Source organism: Sorex araneus, chromosome X (genome assembly GCF_027595985.1).
Source record: "Sorex araneus isolate mSorAra2 chromosome X, mSorAra2.pri, whole genome shotgun sequence".
Taxonomy (NCBI): Eukaryota; Metazoa; Chordata; class Mammalia; order Eulipotyphla; family Soricidae; genus Sorex; species Sorex araneus.
The window spans coordinates 251,940,832-251,960,451 of NC_073313.1; the positions used below are offsets into that span (position 1 = coordinate 251,940,832).

The 19,620-nt window shown below is 58.9% G+C and overlaps 1 protein-coding gene across 1 annotated transcript; it reads right to left on the reverse strand.

Annotated features, from left to right (window-relative positions):
• Positions 1 to 1,942: 1,942 nt before the first annotated feature.
• On the reverse strand, positions 1,943 to 8,016 carry IHH (Indian hedgehog signaling molecule). The gene is made up of 3 exons (XM_004617137.2): positions 7,663 to 8,016; positions 5,021 to 5,282; positions 1,943 to 3,408 (listed from the first exon to the last, which is right to left on the reverse strand). The coding sequence occupies exons 1-3, from the start codon at positions 7,999 to 8,001 to the stop codon at positions 2,750 to 2,752; spliced, it is 1,260 nt and encodes a 419-aa protein (XP_004617194.2). The 5' UTR covers positions 8,002 to 8,016; the 3' UTR covers positions 1,943 to 2,749.
• Positions 8,017 to 19,620: the final 11,604 nt, after the last annotated feature.

A 19,620-nucleotide genomic window follows, 5' to 3' on the forward strand; every position in this document is an offset into this window, starting at 1 on the left:
ATTCCCCCCCTTTATTTATTTATTTATTTATTTTGCTTTTTGGGTCACACCCAGCGATGCACAGGGGTTACTCCTGGCTTTGCACTCAGGAATTGCACCTGGCGGTGCTTGGGGGACCATATGGGATGCCGGGGATCGAACCCAGGTCGTGTGCAAGGCAAACGCCCTACCCGCTGTGCTATCGCTCCGCCCCCCCCTTTATTTAAACACCGTGGTTTACAAAGTTGTCCATGATGCACTTGTTACAAGCATTTAATATTCCAACCCCAACCCCACTGCCACTGTCACCTTCCCTCCACTTTCGTCCCCATTTTCTTAACCCTCCCCCCCACGCCAGTCTCCTGAGCAGGCACACATAATTTATTTTATATGGCTTGTTACAAGTAAATAGCTAATGGAATAATTAAAAAAAACTTCAGTAAAAGAAAATTTGTGAAAATTATTATATCCAACCATGGGGTCCTTTAGTCCTTGTCTGAAGGTTTACTAAGCGTTTGCTGCTAGTGCAGCCTTTTGTGTTAATGTTTTCACTGAGCTTAGTTGACGTCTCTGTAACTTTCCCATCTAATTTGCTGTGCTACTGCCGGGATGTTGGGACTGTGAAATGTGGAGCTGTCGTGCAGTCACAAATGTAGCTGCACCCTTAGGAACTCCAGAATATTTAATGGGGCCTTGCGTGTACATGGCAGTGGTTGTGGGGTTATGGGCGCAGTTTCCGGGGCTTCTGGAAGTACGGGGGTGGGGTCTTCCCTCCCCTACTCCAAGAAGACTCCAGAGTTCTTGCTCAGCCTGAAGACCAGTGTGCCTGGAATTTTCGGCAGTTTGGCATCTCTGCAGAGGTTTGTCATGAGACAGTAGACTCGGGTCACTGGCATGGTGGCATCTATGGGGTGTGTGTGTGGCTCCAGTGCTTCCGCTGGGTGAGCACCCAGCCTTTCCCCTTCACGAGGGCACCCCAGAGTCTTTAGCTGGGGGCAGAGGACCCTTGTGTCTGTGAAGTTTTACAGCTAGTTGATTAAATCTTCCAAGATTTAATCAAGAGTCTATAAAGCTGAGGCTGGAGCATAGCACAGCAGGTAGGGCGTTTGCCTTGCACGCGGCCGACCCAGGTTCGATTCCCAGCATCCCATATGGTCCCCCAAGCACCGCCAGGAGTAATTCCTGAGTGCAGAGCCAGGAGTGACCCCTGTGCATTGCCGGGTGAGATCCAAAAAGCAAAAAAAAAAAAAAAAAAGTCTATAAAGCTAGCCAATGGTTAAGCTGTTAAGCTTACACGGTGGTGGTTGTGGGAAGTTTTCTATTTTTTTTAATTAAATGAAGACAGGGCTATTGGTAACAGTGGGCAAGGCCCTTGTCTTGCATGTGGCCACCCCGGGTCTAGTCCCCAGCACTGTGTATATTCCCCTGAGTGCTGTTGCCAGGAGTGTTCCCTGAGCACAGAACTAAAACTCTTAGCACCACTGGGTACGGCCCACCCCTGATCCCCACTTCTCCCCACCTCATCCCCCCAAAAGAAGTGAAAAAGCAAAGGAGGAAGCTCTCCGGACAATCCTGAGATTAGAGAATTAGGCTAGTGGCCTCTAACTTTCCCAGGAGGTCAGAAAGAGCCAGAAGGCAAATGGGATCTCTGCTTATCAAGCCCCTGTCTGCAGAGACCGGAGTCAGAGACTTCGAGACAGACAGGGTCGGGGGTGGGCGGGCGAGGGAAGGTGTCCCACCTCCTTCACAGGCCTGTGGTTCTGGCTGAGGAAAGTGGGGGCTATTCTCTGATCCTGGGTTTAGGCAAATGTGTGTGTAGGAGGGGGCGGTGTGCAAAAGCTTTGCCTAGTGAGAAAAGGTGAACCGAGAGCAGGGAGGAGGTGAGCCATGGACACACACACACACACACACACACACACACACACACACACGTAGTCAGTGCATTGATCCAAGATTCCCGGGCTCTAACAACTTAAATAATTTTTTATTACAAAAGGAAGAAAAGACCAAAACGTCCCCCGAAATTCTCTCAGAGGTTCCCCCTCTCCGAGCCAATAAATAAGGTGGGGGTAATTGCCTGGAGGAGGGGGCTGGGGTCATGATTCAGCAGAAAGGGGCGCTGACCCTGGGCAGGGGTGGGAATGGCCATCCGGCCTGGTCCTGACCCCGGCCACAACGATCACATTGGCTAGAACACGGGCCTCTGGCCACGGAAACCGAAGCAGCCGTGCCCGGATGCGTTCCGGGTGGCAGGGGGAGGAGACACCCCCCCCCCCACCTCCCAGCCGGCAGGACTGCGTCCCGCTGTGAGGCTTTCTCAGTCCGGGACAGCGTGAGTCCGGCCAGCTCCCTGCTGGCCCCCAGGGAATCTAGCAGCATCAACCGAGGAGGTGCGAGCCCACCTACAGGGGCGCCGAGACACGGGCTGGATCCTTCCCCAGAAGGTGGCCCGGTGGGGGGGTGGGGGGCTGAAGAGTCTGGGCGTGCGCTGGCTGGGTCAGGCCGGCCGGGCCAGCCTCCATGTGTCTGGGCCAGGAGCGAGCCCCCTCTCAGGCTCACCTCCTGGGTCCTTCGCCACACCAGGAGGCCGATGGGGGACACTGGCATGGGGCCTGGTCAAGTCTCAACCGTGGAGCTCTGGGGTGGAGGCGACGGTGGCGGCCAGTGAATCCGCTCGGGTCCCTTCCGGGATCAGCGCCCTCTGGCGGGGAGGCCGAGGCCAGCCCGCTGGGTCGGTTCCAGGAGTGCAGTGGAGGGACCCCCACCCTGTTCAGCTGCCCGGCCCGGCCATGCCCAGGGCGTGGAAGCTGCTGTCCTCCAACAACAGGCGTCCCAGGCGGTAGAGCAGCTGGGGGTACCAGTGAACGCCTTCCCCCGGGGTCCAGCTGCCCCACACCAAGTTAGGCAGCAGCCGCAGGGGCCAGAAGGCCAGCTGGGCCAGGCGGTGGTCGGCCACCGCCGCGAAGCAGGAGGCCACCACGTCCTCCACCACCAGCGTCCCGTGCCTGGTGAGTGGGGCGTAGGCCCCCAGGGCCACGTGGGTGGAGACGGCGGCTACTCGTGCCGGCTGGAGGCCTGGCACCCCGGCCACCAGCACGTACTGGCCCGGCTGCACCTGGCTGGCGAAGGTGGCCTGGAAGTGGGCCGCGGGCTCCGTGTGGTTGTCGGCAGTGAAGAGCAGGTGGGCGGGCGTGAGCGCCAAGCGGCGCGGGGGGTCCTGGGTCTCGATGACCTGGAAGGCCCTGGGCTGGGCCGGCTCCCGGTCCAGGAAGATGAGCACGTCGCTGAAGGTGGGGTTCCCGTCCTCCCCCATGGCCAGCACGCGGTCTCCGGGCCTCACCGCCGACAGGGCCACGCGCTGCCCGCTCTCCAGCCGCACCTGCGCGCCCGCGGGGAAGCAGCCGCCCGTCTTGGCGGCCGCGGAATGCTCTGTGGGAAGAAGGGACACGGCGGTGTTATGCCTGCGGCCAGCGATCCCCGTCCGGCTCCTGAAGCCCCCCTCTGCAGCGCCCCCCCAACTTGCTTCCCGGAAGCCCACCTCACCCCACCCCACCATCCATCGGCCCCGTCTTCCCCAGTCTGACCCTCCGCCCCAGAGAACACAGTGTGGCTGCCAGTCCCAGCCGGGGAGGGAAAGGGCGTCCGAAGTCCCGGAGAGGGGGCAGAGACTTCGTCTGCTCTCACCCGGACCTTGCTGAGAAGGGCTCGGAGAAGTGGGTGTTGGTGGTCACCCTGGGCCCGGCATCCCCCAAGCTAAATCTTTAAGCTCATCCAGGATCTTGGACTTGACATTATCCCCCCCGCCATCATCACCACAAAAGGGGGGGAAAAAAACACAACCAAGTGTTCAGAGGTTCCCACAGTACTAGCACTGCCTTTAATCTAGACACCCCGGGTCTGTGTCACAGCTACGGTGGGGTCTGTATATGGAAACGCAAGAGTCACTTCCTGTGGAAAGAGGGGGCCTCGTAGGGAAGGGTCAGGCCAGGACCTGGTGCAGGGGCTGTTCATGTATTGGTCCCACGTGGGGTGGACCCAGAGTGGGGCAGAGAACCGTGTTGGGAGGAGGGGGGTCCTGGAGTGTGCCCCCTTTGAGCCAGAGCCTGCAGGGGAAGGTCGTGTGTGGCTGGAAGTGGACATTATTGGCATGTGGGAAATGTGGAGGAACAGGGTAGCCGTGGGATCACCCCTGGGTACTGGGTGGGGTGGGGCATCCGGAGAAGGGGGCGGTGGTCGGCCTGTGTGTGCGGGGTCAGTGAGTGCCACTGCTCAGATGCCCCCGCTCAGCCTTGGCGGAGGGCTGAGCCCATTGCCCACGGGGCTGGACAGGCTGTCACAGCAGAAATGGCTGAGGCGTCCGTGTTGGGGTTCAGTGTGTGGGTGGTGGGGAGGGGCAATGCTGAGATGTGAGGACGGGGATGAAGACCCCCCTGTACCTGCCAATTCTGATCAACAAGGCGGTCATTCTGGGAAAATCCACTTTATTGAGTCCATTTGGTTTATCCTGGCCCCCACGGCTGACTTGACCCCCAAAATATCCAGCACTGGGGCACTGGGGTGGGGGGAGAGCCTGTGCCCCCTGGGAAGAGTGGGTACTTCCAGCATTCATGGGCCTGACCTGCAGGCCGGTGGGGGACATCTGAACCTCTGCGGCCCGGACTTGGGGTCCCTCGTGCTGGCTCCACCCCGCCTCTGTGCTGTTCTGGACCCTGAGGGCGGGTGGAGGGACAGGTGTCTGTCTGCCCGGCTGCCTCCGTCTGTCCAGCTCCAGAGCATCCTGCCGCCGGCTCTGGACGGTGGGCCGCCAGGACGGCCCTGTCTCCCTAGGTTCCCGCGGGGGTGGGAAGGGGCACTACCCGGCATAAGGAGGGGCAGGCGGTGACGAGCAGCAGCTGGGAGCGCCGCCGCCGATGTCCTCTGGCCCAGGGTCCCCGCCTCCATCCCCTGGCCGGCCTCTTCTTCTTGGCCCCCGCTGGTCCTGCAGTGCCTGCCCACGCCCTGCGGCCCCGGCCCCGGGCCCAGCCCCCGGGCAGCGGCTCACCGGACTTGACGGAGCAATGCACGTGGGCTTTGGACTCGTAATAGACCCAGTCGAAGCCGGCCTCCACCGCCAGGCGCGCCAGCAGTCCGTACTTATTGCGGTCGCGGTCCGACGTGGTGATGTCTACCGCGCGGCCCTCGTAGTGCAGCGACTCCTCCGAGTGGTGACCGTCCTCGTCCCAGCCCTCGGTCACCCGCAGCTTCACGCCGGGCCACTGGTTCATCACCGAGATGGCCAGCGAGTTCAGGCGGTCCTTGCAGCGCTGCGGCGGGAAGCGCGCCGGGTTAGAGCGAGGCCCGGGCTGCGCGGGGCCGGCGGAGGTGCAGCCTGGCCGCGGACTCTCCCAGCGCACCCGCCCGAGCGTGCACACACACCCGCCGCCCCGGAGAGAGAACCGGACCACACCTGGGGCGCGGCGAATCCGGTGGGCGCCCTCGAATCGCCCGTCTTTAGCAAGCGCTTCCTGCCCTCGCCGCGCGCTCGGCCCAACCGCCCGGCTGCACCTTTTCAGCATCTAGACCCGCTCTCCTCGAGGCACCCTGGAGCGGGCAGCAGGGACCAACCCCTGCCTCTAGGGTGGAGGTGGTAAGCGGGGTCCACCGCCTGCGGCTGGCCTGCTAGGCGTGCAAGGCCCGACGTGGCCAGTAGATGTCACCGTAGCCCCAGGGCTGAGGCTCCAGGCCTTGGGTCTGCGAGGCGCGGCAGGTGCGCGACGCCCCCGCAGCGTGAAAGGGCGGCGGGAATGGGTGGGTGAATCTCAGCCCTTCCAGGATCTCTTGTGCGCCACTCAGCCTTTCTCCTCGAACTTGTTAGGCTCTCCGGTCAGCCCGCGCGCCCCGGGGATGCAGGGATGCCTAGCCCTGAAGCTAGAGGCAAGGCTGGCGCCTAACCTGGCAGGGTGCAAAGCGGAGCGTCTCCTGAGACACGGGGCGCACGCGCGCGCACGCGCGCGGTTGCTGATGCCAAACAGAATCCTCTCTGAGTCCCGAGCCCTCGGTACCGCCACGCTGCTCATACCCGGGAAGGGCCGCGAGCAAACGGCGCCTCTGATCCCAGCGCGCTGACTTCACGCTCCACCTCACAGAGGAAGAACGCGAAGCCCCGGCGAAGGACCAGAGAGATGATCGCGGCGTGCTGGCTACCCGCATGCCTAGAACCCAAGGGACCCTGCAGATGGCTGGGGGTGGGGGTGGGGGTGGAGAGGCGGGAGGAGTCTGAGCATCCAGGCGCTGCCAAGTGTTGGCAATCCAAGTCTCATCCTACCCCCTCAACCGGCAAAGCCTGGGGCCCCACAGACCCTTGGACTCCGTGTCCCAGCAGCCAAATCCAAGGCCCAGATCCTCCCAGACCCAGAGGCCTGGCGGGTGTGGGGAGGGTGGGGGTGGGTGTTCACCGCCCACGGAGGGAGTTCCACGTGCTCTTGGCCGCTGTGCTTCTAGACCCTCGCCTATGGCCGCCCCGCAGGCCCCTGTTTCCCGCCCCTCTCCCCCTACCCCACCCCCTCGGGTCCGGGGCCGGGGCGCTACTGTCAATGATTTCCCAGCCCGTGGCCCGGATCCTTATCTGCATTCCTCGGCGCCCGGCCCGGCCCGGCCACCAGCCAACCTTCGCCCCGACACTGGCCAGCCAGCCCCGGCGCCAGGGCGCAAGCTGAGGGCCGTGAGTGATCTAAACTGCTCTTCCGAAAGCACCTAGACAGCGGGCTGCCTGCCTGCGGGGAGGGCCGAGGGCAGATCCCTGGGAAGGAGAAGGGGGCGTAGGTCTGCGGGCTCGCCACCACGCTGTGGGGATGAAAGTTGCAGCCCCGCGCTCTGAGTAGAGCGCCCGGCTCTCAGCGCGCACAGAGAGGCGCGTGAGCGCTGTCCTCCCCGCCTCTCCCAGCTTGCCCCGCCGCGCTCCGGCATCCTCGGCCCTCTCTTCCGACCCTCCCCATTCCCTCCGCCAATCCCAGGGACACCCCAACTTCCATCGTAGAGACCAAAAGGTCGCGCGCCACTACACTCTTTAACCGCAGTTGCGCAGCTCGTTTGCGGGGGGACAGGCACGTGGGCTCCCCCTCCAAGTTCCCTTTCCCACCTCGGCCTCTCGGCTTAACCGTCCCCGCCGGTCCCTAAGCCCAGACCCCAGCCGGACGCCGCTCCCTGAGCGTGCTCAGGCAGGAAAGACGCCTCCGCGCCGGGCGCTTCTCTTCTTGGCCGCGGGGGACCCGGGCAGAGCGGCGTCGGAATGAAAAGGGGCAGCAGTGGCGCGGGTGGATAGACGGGGAGGGACAGCGCGGCTCTCGGGGGGCTCAGGGGGCAGAGGAGTCCAGGTACCTCCGGGTGCCGTTTCTGCCCTGAGGGGCGCTGAGGGGTCCGCTGGCGACAACCCTCGCGGAGGCTGCGGGGTTTCGCAGCCAGGCGGGGACGGGGGGCTCTTCTCATACCCTCGGCGGGACTGGCCAGGGAGGTGGGGGCAGGGATGGCTGCCGACCCTCCGGCGCGGCCCCCAGGTGCAGCAGGAGGCAGCCGGACTTGGCGAGAGGGGCAGGTGCCAAGGGGGGCGTGCCAGCCGGTGGAGCAAAAGGTGCCAGGGGGGCGGGTAGGAGCGGGCAGGTGGCGGTGTTTGGACGGCGGCGCTCGGCGAGGGCGGGTCGCGCTCACCTGGGTCATGAGGCGGTCGGCGCCGGTGTTCTCCTCGTCCTTGAAGATGATGTCGGGGTTGTAGTTGGGGGTGAGCTCCTTGAAGCGCTCCGAGCTGCGCGCGATCTTGCCTTCATAGCGCCCGCTGGCGCCCAGGGTCTTCTCGGGCACGTTGGGGCTGAACTGCTTATAGGCGAGGGGCACGAGCTTGCGCGGCGGCCGCCGCCGGCTGCCCACCACCCGGCCCGGCCCGCAACCCCGCGCCGCGGGCACCAGCAGCAGCACCAGCAGCAGCAGCAGCAGCGGCGGCAGCAGCAGCGGGCAGAGGCGCAGCCGGGGCCGGAGCCGGGCGGGAGACATGGCCGGGGAGCCCGGGGTGGGGGGAGGCGGGCGAGGGCGCCTGGCGAGCCGCTAGCGGGGCGAGCCGACGGGAGCGCGGCGGGGGCTCAGGCGTCCGGGTGGCTCCGGGGGGCTCCAGGTGGGGGCGCCATGGGCGGTGCGGCGCCGCACGCGGCCGGCGGGACTCAGGTGCGGGGCGGGGCGGGGTGGGGGGGCGCGGGGCCCCGGCTGGTGGCGGCGCGCGGTCCCCCTCGGAGCCTCGACTCTGAGCGGCCCGGCTCGCCGGCCGCCAATAAATAGGCCGGCCCGTTTGTTTTGGCAACGCGGCGGCGGCGGGGGGCGGCGGGCGGCGGGGCTGCGGGCCGCCGGGCTGGGCTGGGCTGGCCGGGCCGGCGGGGCTGGCGGGCCCCGCGGTTAGCGCCCCGGCCCGGCGGTCAGGGCGGCTCGGGCGGAGCGGGAGCTGCTGCCGTCTGCGGCGCAGCCCGGGGCCGAGTGAGAGGGGAAATGGAAGAGATCCGGGCTCCGGCCCCGCGCAGACCGCACCCTACCCATGTCCCTGCCTCCCTGCGTGCTCCCAGCGAACCTGCAGCAAGGGCAGCCCTGCCTCCTCCCCCTCGGGCGGGCGGCCCCGGCCCCGGCCAGCCCTCGCCCCGCTCGCTCCGCCGCCCGCCCGCCCGCCCGCCCGCTGCCCTCGGCGCCCCCAGCGCTGCCTGCGATGGCCCTCCCCGCCTGGACGCGCCCCACCCCGCCGGGGCCTCGCCTTCTGAGTTCCCCGCGGCTCCGGGGTGCCCGGCCAGGCGCAAACCTCCGGGACAGGAGCTGCCGCCCCCACAGAGACCGCAACCCACGGCGCGGCCGGACGCGAGGGGCGGGGGCAGTGACGGGACCGCATCGCCGCCTACGGCGTCCCCTGCGGGGAAGGAAAGACGGGCGACCGCTCCCGACCTGGGGCCCCACCCTGGCCCCAGAGACGCGCCCTCGGGGCTGGCTGGCGTTGCATTCTGTATCGACCGCATGCACGTCCCACCGCCGCCCGGTTCCCAAGAGTGGAACGGGGTGGAGGAGGGGGGCTGGGGGATGTGTTTGAAGAGGAAACTTGGCTCAAATGAGCAAGATGAAGATGCGGAAAGATACACCAGGTCCAAACGGTGACATCCACAGCTACCTGGAGAGCCCCTGCTGGGTGCGCGTGACAGAGGGCCCGTCAGACCCCGGTACCCGAGAGAGCGGGCGCGCAGCGGCAAGGATGCTCCATCCCAGGCACCCCATAGGGTGCCCCAGAATCCACAGGAGTAATCCCTGGGTGCAGGGCCAGGAGTCAAGCACCTCTGGCTTTGCCTCCGACCCCAATAAATGAATAAGCAAAAGAGAAACACTCCTTTACTGCAAGCTTCCCCCACCCCACCCCTACACAGAACTGTTTCGCTTTACCCATTAAAAAGCGCAGAGATGCAGAGACCTAAGTGTGGGGTGTGGATATTTCTTAAAATGACACCCAGGATGAATCTGAGTGATTCTATGAACCCGCCAAGGGGCAAGTATGTCTGTCCCCTCAGAGGACAAACTCTGTAGAGTGAGAAATGAAAGGTGAGAAATGGAAGCGGGGGGGGGGGGGGGGTGCACAAAAACTCACACACGCTCCGTCCAGGAATGGGGACACAATAGGCATTGTTTTATTGCTGTTTCTGCGTCTGATATCTGGAAGCTATTAGATAGGATCATATTAAGAATTCTCTTTGCATTGAACTAGACCAACTATTATTCCCATTCTACAAATAAAGACTTGGAAGTCGAGAGAGGTGAGTGGCTCCCTCCCCGCCTCCCCCACCTCTGGAGAGGCATTGTTTCCCCTCCCCCCTGCTGTGCCACTCACCCCTGGGTGTGGGACTGAGGTAGCTATTCATGGATGCAGTCACATTGTCCCTGCAGACACAGAGTCAGCACTGGAAAGGACGTGAAAAAGAGTTTCATGCGAGCACTTTGTGTTGCAGAAAAGGAGAGTGAGGTGGGCAGGCCACCAGTAGCATGGCATCATTTACCCCTTCACGCCCCTTGACCCACGTGTCCTCCCTGCACACCCCCCCCCACTCCTCCCAACCACATGCCACATTCACATCACAGTGCCCCTGTCCTAAACAATCGCTGCCTCTGCTTAAGAGCTTGTATGAGCTTTAGCTTGTGTTTCCCGGAGTCCCAAAGAACCCCTGCAACCTTCCTCACCCTTCCCTCAACTGCTCAGATTTCGGGGTGCAGACAAGTCAGCCAGGCCACCACTTCTTGCAAGTCAAACAGGGTCTTTCTGGTTTCTTCGAAACTGATTTTCACCGTCGCCCTGTGGAATATACCCCGTACTATCTGCTAAGAGAAGTTTCGCCTTCAATTTCGTCTTTCTGAGGCTGGAGAGCTCATTCAGGGGTTAAAGTGCTTGCTTTGCATGTACCCTGGTGCAATCTCTAGCACCACACATGGTCCTCAAAGCACCTCCAGGAGTGATGCCTGAGCACAGAGCTGGGAGTAAACGCTAAACACCATTGGGTTTGTCCCTAAACAATCCCCCCACCAATTCCAATCTTTCTTTCCTTCCCCCCCACCATTTCTTTGAAGAAATTCCAAAACTTTTCCTTCTTTTTCCCCACTGGCCTTTGCTATGAAGACCTTTTATCTGCAAAACTTTTTTTCTTTTGGGTCACACCCAGCGATGCTCAGGGGTTACTCCTGCCTCTGCACTCAGGAATTACTCCTGGTGGTGCTTGGGGGACCATATGGGATGCTGGGGACTGATCCCAGGTCGGCCACATGTAAGGCAAAGCCCTACCCGCTGTACTATCTCTCCTGGAACTGGTCTTGAAGAGCTGTCAAATTCAGTGCCAATCTATTCTCCAAGTGGAGGAGAGTTTCTTGAAATTTGCTTCGGGGGGCTCTAAAGTAGAACCATTCATCCTCATGGTCATATTTCCCCTTACTTCTTTGCTCTTAAATCATCTTTTGTTTGCTTTGGGCCACACCCAACAATACTCAGGGGTGATTCCTGGTTCTTCACTCAGGAATTACTCCTGGAGAGCTCAGGGATGCCCAGGATTGAACCCAGGTCACCTGCACGCAAGGCAAGTGAACCACTGTACTATCGTTCCAACCCCTTAAACCATGGTTCTTATCCATGATACGTATCTGAGTCATGATTCTTATCTGAATCCCGCTCTCAGGGAAAGATCTGATCAGTGCCAGTGATCCTGGGGTATTTCTGTAGAGCGTGATGTCCGGATGAGACTCCTCTGGGTGGAGATGTCAGCCTGGCCCTCTCAGGAGCTGGTGCAGGCAGGGTGAGTGCCAAAGAAACAGATGGGTGTGGGGTCACATGTCCCAAGTCTTCTCTTGGGCCAAGTGCTTGAAGCACTTCACACAACCCTTACAATAAGCCTGGCTGCCTGGCAACTATTCTTTTCTGATCACAAAGCAATGACTTGAAACTTCAAGAACAGAAATCAACTGCCTGCGGTCTCAACAATCAAGTTTTGAACCCAGAGCCGGAGAGATGGCTCAAAGGGCATGTGTGCTTGATGGGGGAGGCCTGGGTTCAATTCTCAGCACCACATGGTTCCCAGAGTAGCATCAGGATCAACCTTTGAGCACTGAGTTCAGAGTAGCCCTTGAGTACTTCCAGAAGTGGCAAAAACAAAAACAAAAATCTGAAACTCACACAAAATGTTTTTTCTTGTTTTTTAGGGATCACTCCTGGTGGAGATCAGGGACCATACAGGGTACCAAGGATGGGACCAGGATAGCCCTGCCCTAGGTCCTTTAGGACCTGTACTTTCTCTCCAATCCCAGACTTTTTTTAAAACTCCAAAATGATACTGTTTTCTCACAAGATAATGGTGTCTTAAGATTGAAATTTGAAGGTCTGGAAAATTGGCTCAGTAAGCTTAGAATTTGCTTTGCATACATGAGTCCTAGGTTTGATCTTCATGGTGCCTATAGAGAGCTAGGAGGAGCCCCTGAGTACCATCAAGTATGACCCTCCCCCCAAAAAAAACCCCAAGATAAATAAAACTATCAGAATTTCCTTTAAAATCATTTCTAGATAAACTTATTTTGGTTGGCTTTTGTTTGGGGGCCATCCTGGGGGTGCTCAGGGCTTAGTCCTGGCTCTGAGCTCAGGGATCACTTCTGGGGGAGTTTGGGGAACCCTATGGGGTGCTGGGGATCGAACCAGGGTTGTTCACATGCAAAGGAAGCGCCCTACCTACTGTAATATCTCTCTGGCCCCACATCAATCTCAGTTTGGTCTGCTTCAGAAGTAGAGAGAGGGGGCAGAGATCAGAAGCATCCTGATTTCCAGGGTACTATCCCTAGAGCACTTTATTTAAAAAATAGGGGTTACACCTGGCAGTGATTGGGGGACATCAGTCTATAACTTGAACTATATCCTCTATTCCTGACCCTGAGATACTTTAGTTATTGATCATTTTGGGAGTGTTTTTTTTTTTTTTTGCTTGAGTCACTCCTGGCAGAAGTTTTCTCTGGCTTGGTGCTTGGGAGTCGCCCTTGGGAGTACTTGAGAGACCATTCATTGTTGGGGATCGAACCCAGACTCCTGCATGCAAGCCTGTTCTCTAGCCATTAATCCGTCTCCCTGATACCCTCTGGTTTTGGTTTTCGTTTGGGGGGTCACATCCTGTCATGCTCAAAGTCTATTCCTAGGAGTTTTCTGTACTCGGGATGATGACCCATGGAGGGGTTCAGGAGACCATATGCGATGCTGAGGATTCAAACCAGCTTGAGCAGGATGCAAGGCAAGCCCCTCAACCCCTATTCTATCTTCCTCACCCCCGGGAAGCCGCAGAAGCTTGCTCATGCCTCAGCTGCCCAGGCTTCAGCGTTGGGGGGAGATGGGATCAGCCCAACACAACACAGTTTGGCTCTCCTGGTCCCCACTGAGGAGCGGGACTTGGGATCTGAATGACCATATGGAACCTGACCGGAGGGCGAGGGAGCCCTCACCTTGGGGAAAATCCTCCCTTCTATCACTCTAAGAGTTCTGCTGCCTCTCGCCCCCACTCCCATCCACCTCTGCTTTGAAGAGAACGACGTCAAATCCTTGGATAACTGGATTCCTTTTGCTTCTCCAGGAGGGCAAGGGGGAGCTACCAATCAAACAGTGGGCGTCAAACGCAATGTTACTATTAGAGTGTGTGCAGGGCACACTCATAGATGCATGTGTACGTAGATACAGTCTCTCTGTCTCTCTGTCTCTCTCTCAGGAGAGAGAGCACCAGGCGTGGAGCTGGCCAGCGTGTGGGTGAGCAGAGCATTTGAAACTCCTACCTGTGTGTCTGTGGGCGAGTCCCTTGACTTCTCGGGATTTTCATGTTCTCATCTATAAAGTCACAAGAGTGTCGCCTCTCTCAGAAGACTGCACAGATAGTAGGTGTGTTGTTTTTTCCTCCCCAGCGGACTCACTGGCTGCAAAAGCAGCGCTCTGACACTTGTCACCTGACAAGGGGCGGAGGTATGTTGTGTGGGGGTCCTTGAAGGCTCTCCCTTATGGCAGAGAGCATTCAACTTGTGCATTCTAGTCTAAAGGACACCAAGAGGCCCCAGAGACAGTACGGAGGGTAAAGCACTTGCCCGGCATGTGACCCAGGCTCGATCCTTACCCTATCGGTTCCTTCGAGAACCAACAGGAACCTTAAGCACAGAGGAAGAAGTCGTCTACTGCTGAGTACTGCTGGGTATGGCACCCGCTAAAACAAAAACAAAACAAAAAGGTGCCTAAGGATAGAGAATGATGGCACTAGAGCAATAGCACTGTGGGTAGCGTGCTTGCCTGGCATGCAGCTGACCTGGGTTTGATCCCTGGCAACCCATATGGTCCCCCAATCCCGACAGGGAATAATTCCTGAATGCAAAGTCGGGAGTAACCCCTGAGTATACTTGGTGCGCCCAAGGAAAAAGAAGAGAAGCAAATCCAATTGTACTGTTGTATCTTAGAAGTTATCACACAAGGTTGGAGAGAGTGCTCAGAGCACTGGATTACGCACATTGCATGTGAGAGCACCAGGTTTGGTCTCCAGCTCCACATGGCTCCCCGCCACCAAAGCACTCCACCTGGAGTGGTCCCCACCCACCACCGATAAAGATCGGAACATGAAGGCAGTTGTAAAGTCACGTGTGCCAGGGAGAAGTGAGCACAGTGGATGCTTTATGAACAGGGTACAGAAGATGAACTTGGTCTGGAAGACAGTGGAGTTAGGGAGCAGTCAGCTGGGGATGAGACCTCGAGGAAATTCATTTTGAAGGAGGCAGGGGAGTGGCAGAAGCAGAGGCGCGAGCCAGGAAGCCCGAAGGCAGCTACTGAAGGGCCAAGGCAGAGGGAACTGTGACGGGGAAAACCCTCGGAGCTCAGGTGAGGTGAGCTTCACCAAAACCACAAACACGGACACCCTCGTCTTCATTTCTGGATGAGGACCTCAGGTGGGAGTAGGAATTGGTGTCCAAGCCCTGAGGCCTCTATAGTCACCCTGTTTCTTGGCGAGTGATTCTGGGTCATCTTCTTTCTTCTTTTACTTTTTTGACTGCTTTGGGGTCACATCCGGCAGTGCTCAGGGATAACTCCTGGCTCTGCACTCAGGAATTACTCCTGGCGATGCTCGAGGGATCACGAGATATGCTGGAGATTGGACCCGGGTTTTCTGCATTCAAGGAAAGCATCCTTCCTGCTGTGTTGTCGCTCCGGCACCTCTGCTCATTCTCTTCTTCCAGACCCACTTCTGGAGTCTTTCAAATCCTCACCTTCTTGTTGGCTCACTGTGTTCCCCGCTGGCTGGGATCGCTCTGACTTCTCTGGTGGATTCTGAGAAAAGTGTAGCAGCTCCACCAGTGTGGGCTTCAGCGTAGACACGGAAACAGGCTGTCTTGCAAGGCTTGGACCCGCTCAGGACACACTGGGAGATCCAATGGGAGCCACTCAAAACACAACATGTGTTGCTTTGAAAGCGATTGATTAGAAATGGCACTGTCAGTTACCTTTGCCCAAACAATAAGCGCATCACAAGGCACTTCAGAGAGAAGCAAGCTTTGATGACCAGGAAAAGGCAGGAAATGGCAGCAATCAGCTATAAAGACAAGGGTTCTCTCAAGTCAGAACAAAACATAGTGGGAAACTCTGAGAGACATTTATAGACACATGTGCCCATCCACGCGCTCCTGCGTGTGGATTTGAATACGCATCCTACCAGGCTTTCGTCTGACCCGCGTCTCTACTGAGGAAGGTATTACTTGTTTAGAAGAAACTTGGGGAGAGCCGGAGAGAGAGCAGAGGGGTTAAGGCATTTGCTTTGCATGGCGCTGACTTTGCTTTGATCCCCAGTATCGCAGTGGCTTCGAAAGCCCCACCAGGAGTGACCTCTGAGCCCAGAGCCAGGAGTGATCCCTGAGCACTGCTGGGTGTGCTCCCAAAACCTTGGGAACACCTTGGGCACTGCGAGTTGGGTGAAGGGGAGGACTGACTCCTTCCAACTCTAGCCAGGGCCAGGCGGGCTGGCAGTATTCTGGGCTCGTACTGGTTCGTCCACACTCTCTTGCCAGTTGGAAAGATAGCAGCGCCCGCAGGAAGCCAGGTCCGTGGCCAAAGAAAACAAGAAGGCACAGTCACTTGCTTTTAAATAACTTGGATTCTTCATTTCTGCAAAATGACAAATTCATTCCGCGATGGTCACAGAACCCCACCTCCACTCAATGACATTTGTCCTCTGTGACATGATTACAGTCATTTATGGCTAAAACCACTTGAAAAGACTAGTGGTGGTGTGTGAGTGTGTGTGTATGTGTGTGTGTGTGTGAGAGAGAGAGAGAGAGAGAAAGAGAGAGAGAATGTATGAGAGAATGCATGAGAGAGAGGAGAGAGAGAATATGCATGAGAAAGAGAGAGAGAGAGGAGAGAGAACATTTTTCATTTATCCCCCCACAAATATTCCTCAGCCCCTACTGAATGCCAGACCCTGTCCGAGGTGCTTGGGATGGAATCTGACACAACAGAAACCAACCAGCCCCTTCCCCAAAGACCTTGCTTGGGGCTGCAGAGATAGTACAGTGGGTACAGCACTTGCCTTGCACCCGGCTGACCTGGGTTTGATTCTCACATATAATTGCTGAACATGGCCAGGAGTGATCCCTAAACCCAGAGCCAGGAGTTAGTCCTGAGCACTGCAGATTGTGCCCCCCAAAAAAAGCAATCAAAAAAATAATGACCAAAAAAAATACAGCTTTATTCTAGAGAGGAGGCGCCGAGGAGGGAGGGTTGCAAGTGAACAATGCAGGCAATTACACCGTGTGGGTGAGGCAGGGCCAAGGACACCTCAGGAAACAGTTGGGGACCCACATGCAACCCTTCTGGTGGACACTGGCGGACAGGTCAGAGGTGATCACTCAGGATGTGACCCCTTGTAGAGCACGTGCCTTGCATGCAAGAGATGTAGGTTCCATCCCAGCACTGCAGAAAAGGGGGCAGTGAAGCCCCTCCCTGCCCCCCTATCCCTCAGGGCTGAGAGGCGGAGGGGTCCACCAAGTGAAACGTCAGTGGTGGAAGAACGGAGACAGGACAATAAGCACAGACGAGGACCAGCCACCAAAGGCTTGAGTTGAGGGGAGACAGAAGAGATCAGGCAAGGGACGCCAGAGAAAGCAGGGGACAGGGGGGCGGGAGGTTTGGCCGTTTGGCCACCTCCTTTCCTGTCAGGAGGTGGGTCTGGCTTGTAGGAAGCCAGAGGCTGGTCTGTCCTTGAGAGAGACGGAAGTGGCACCTCATCGACTGGACACCACGGGATCCCCGGAGTGGACGCCAGTAACAGTATAGACACGGGATCTTTTCCTATTTGCTTGGGTCTGGGAGACACACCGGCGTCATTCAGGGCTAACCCCCGGCTCTGGGCTTGGGGATCACTCCGGGCAGTGCTGGGGGGGGGGCCTCCGGGGTTTGAAGGGGATCGAGTCCGGATTAGCTGCATGCAAGGCAAGGGCCCGAACCCTCGGAACTGTCTCTCCAGCCCAGCACACAGCATTCTCTTGTGGCGCCCCTCTCTCACTTCATACTCCGGGCCTTTGAAAAAGATTAGGGGGTGGGGTGGGAAGTATCTACCCTTAAACACCATTCTCAGATTCTTGGCTTCTGGACACGAGGAGAAGTGCCCCCCATTGTCACCATGGGACAAGCAGCCTATCCTTGTGGTGTGGGGCTGCAAGCAAGGGTGCGTTTTCTCTTTCTCTTTCTCTGTGTCTAGACATAGAGCAAATGCAGTGCAATCTCTCCCGCTTGCGAGCTCACTCCCAATTCAGTTCCTAGGAAGCAGTGCCATTCTCTGGAATTCTCCTGCTGCGGACTTCCCCGTTGCTGCAGCTTCGGTCTCTGTGTGCCATGAACAACTTGGCTTCTGACACCCCCGAGTCTCGGTCGGGGGGACGGCCCATTCCTTGGCGCTTCTGCTGGGGCAGTTTCTTCTTCCTACCAGTGACCCAAGTGGTTTCACTGTTAAAACGCGGTGGCTCGTTGGCCCGAGACGGCTCTGCCGTGCCTCCTGCCCACTTGGGCTGCACTCCGTGACTGCCGGGGGCGGGGGGGGGCAGGGCGTGGGTGTTTGAGATTCCCACGCAGCAGCAGGTGTCTCTCGAGGAACTACTTTCCGGGTGCCCTTCCGGGGGAGGGGGGAAACTTGCCCCCGCCTCCAGGCCGCCCGCCCTGCTTTAACGGCTTGATGAACAGCCCACGGGAGCCACGCCAGCCCAGGGTCATTACCTCGCACCCTACGTGAGAAAGAGCGAGTGCTCCGTGCTGTTGCTCCCTCCCCGCCCCACACAAGCAGATTAGGTCAATCGAGTTTCATTTGGCACCGTCCTGATATTTTCGTTCTCCAGACCCTAAAAATGCATCTACACTTTGACCGTTCAATAGTCCACGGGGCTGGCGCTGGGGCCTCCCTTTGCTTCGCCTCCGCCGACTGGCGGCCTGTGCCCGCGCGGTGCCTCCTGGGTGCGTGAGAGCCAAGGGCAGACCCTGAGTCGGCCGCGTCCCCGTGCTGGGTGCTGGTGTGTGTGGGGGTCTGTGGGAGGCTGGTCCCCCGCTTTTCCCTCGCTCTATCGCTGTGTTCAGTTCCTCCTTATAACTTGCTCCACACACAGTATCTTCTCTCTCTTTTTTTTTTAGCTTTTGGGGCTATACCTAGTGGTGCTTGGGGAGGGGGGGGTGGTCGTGGTGGTCCTTAGAGAACCATGTGGTGCCTGGGATTAAACCTGAGCCTCCTGTCCACCGAGCAGATGCCCCAGCCCCTTAGGGCCATCTCCCCGCCCCCCTGCCCCCCCACCCCGTCTTCCCCACCCCTGCCCGGCACCCCTCCTTGATTCAAATCATCATTGCCTGGTTTTCTCCTTCCCTGGGTCCTGCTTTAACTCGTTCCATAAAGCACCCTGCCACGCTTTTCTCTGCAGGAACGGGCTCTCCCGTTCAAGAGAGCAGCCGGCTGGCCACGGCCGGGCTGGGCTATCAGGCTCACCTGCATACATCATCAGAGGATTATTATTTATGTGACTGTCCTATCGGGTTACCAACGACACAGAAATCTTTATGACCAACTCACCTGCACCCAAGCTGAGTCTCTTCCTGTTCCTCCCATAAGTGACATGGGCCCAACTGGTATTGCCTGGTGCCTTGCCAGGACAAGGCAGCAATAATAAACGAAAGGAATCTCGTTCCTTCTTATCGGGCGACACCCTTTCTCTGCCTCGGAATGGGGCTCTCTTCCCCCCCCACCCGCCACTCTCCACGACTCGGGGCTCCAGAGGTGCCCTGGACAGAGACACCCCCGGGCCTGGGGGAACGGAGGAGCCTTGCCCACCAGCTCCGGTGCCTTCTCGGCCTCCTGGCGGGCTGGGGGTGGCATGGGGAAGCAGGAGAGCGTGCCATTCTAGAGGATTCCCCTCCTCCCCGCTCCTGTCTCCCATTCCTGACCGCCTGTCGATCCTATCAGGGGTCCATAAAGCGAGGAGGACTCTGGCCCGGGAGAGGGGGGTAGGGGTTAGGCAAACAGGCCAGGGAGGCAGCTGGTTGAAATTTAACCACAATATTCTCGGTCTCTATTGTTTTGAGTGAGGCCCAATATTTCCACAGTAGGATCATAGGGTCTGATTAACCGAGTTAGACAACAATGCGGAGCTGCGTCGGGCTTCCCCTTCCCAGCTGCCAACGTGCAAAGGTAAATACAACACCCAGGTTTCTCAAGGGGCTCCCGGCAAGCCCCCCGGCCCCCACTCCCCCATGCTCACCGGCTCCGGGTTTGGGCGGAAGGAAGAGAGCGGTCGGTACTGCACGCTCCTGTGACTTCTGGCCTCGGGCCCGGCAGGACAGCCAACTCGGGCCCAGCCTTCCCGGGTGACTCAAAGGCTGAGTGCTCCCCAGGCCCTGGAGTCCTTCCAGGGCGGCTCCTGGGTTCCCCCGAGGCTGGCTCGGGCTCTGAGGAACCCAGGCGAGTTGGTGCTGGGGTGCATCCCAGACTATTGACTCCAGGAGGTGGGGGTGAGGGGAACGGGGGTGTGGGCGGGCTTCGAGGAGCCGCCAAGACTTGTCTAGGGCACAGCACTGGCTGCCCAGGC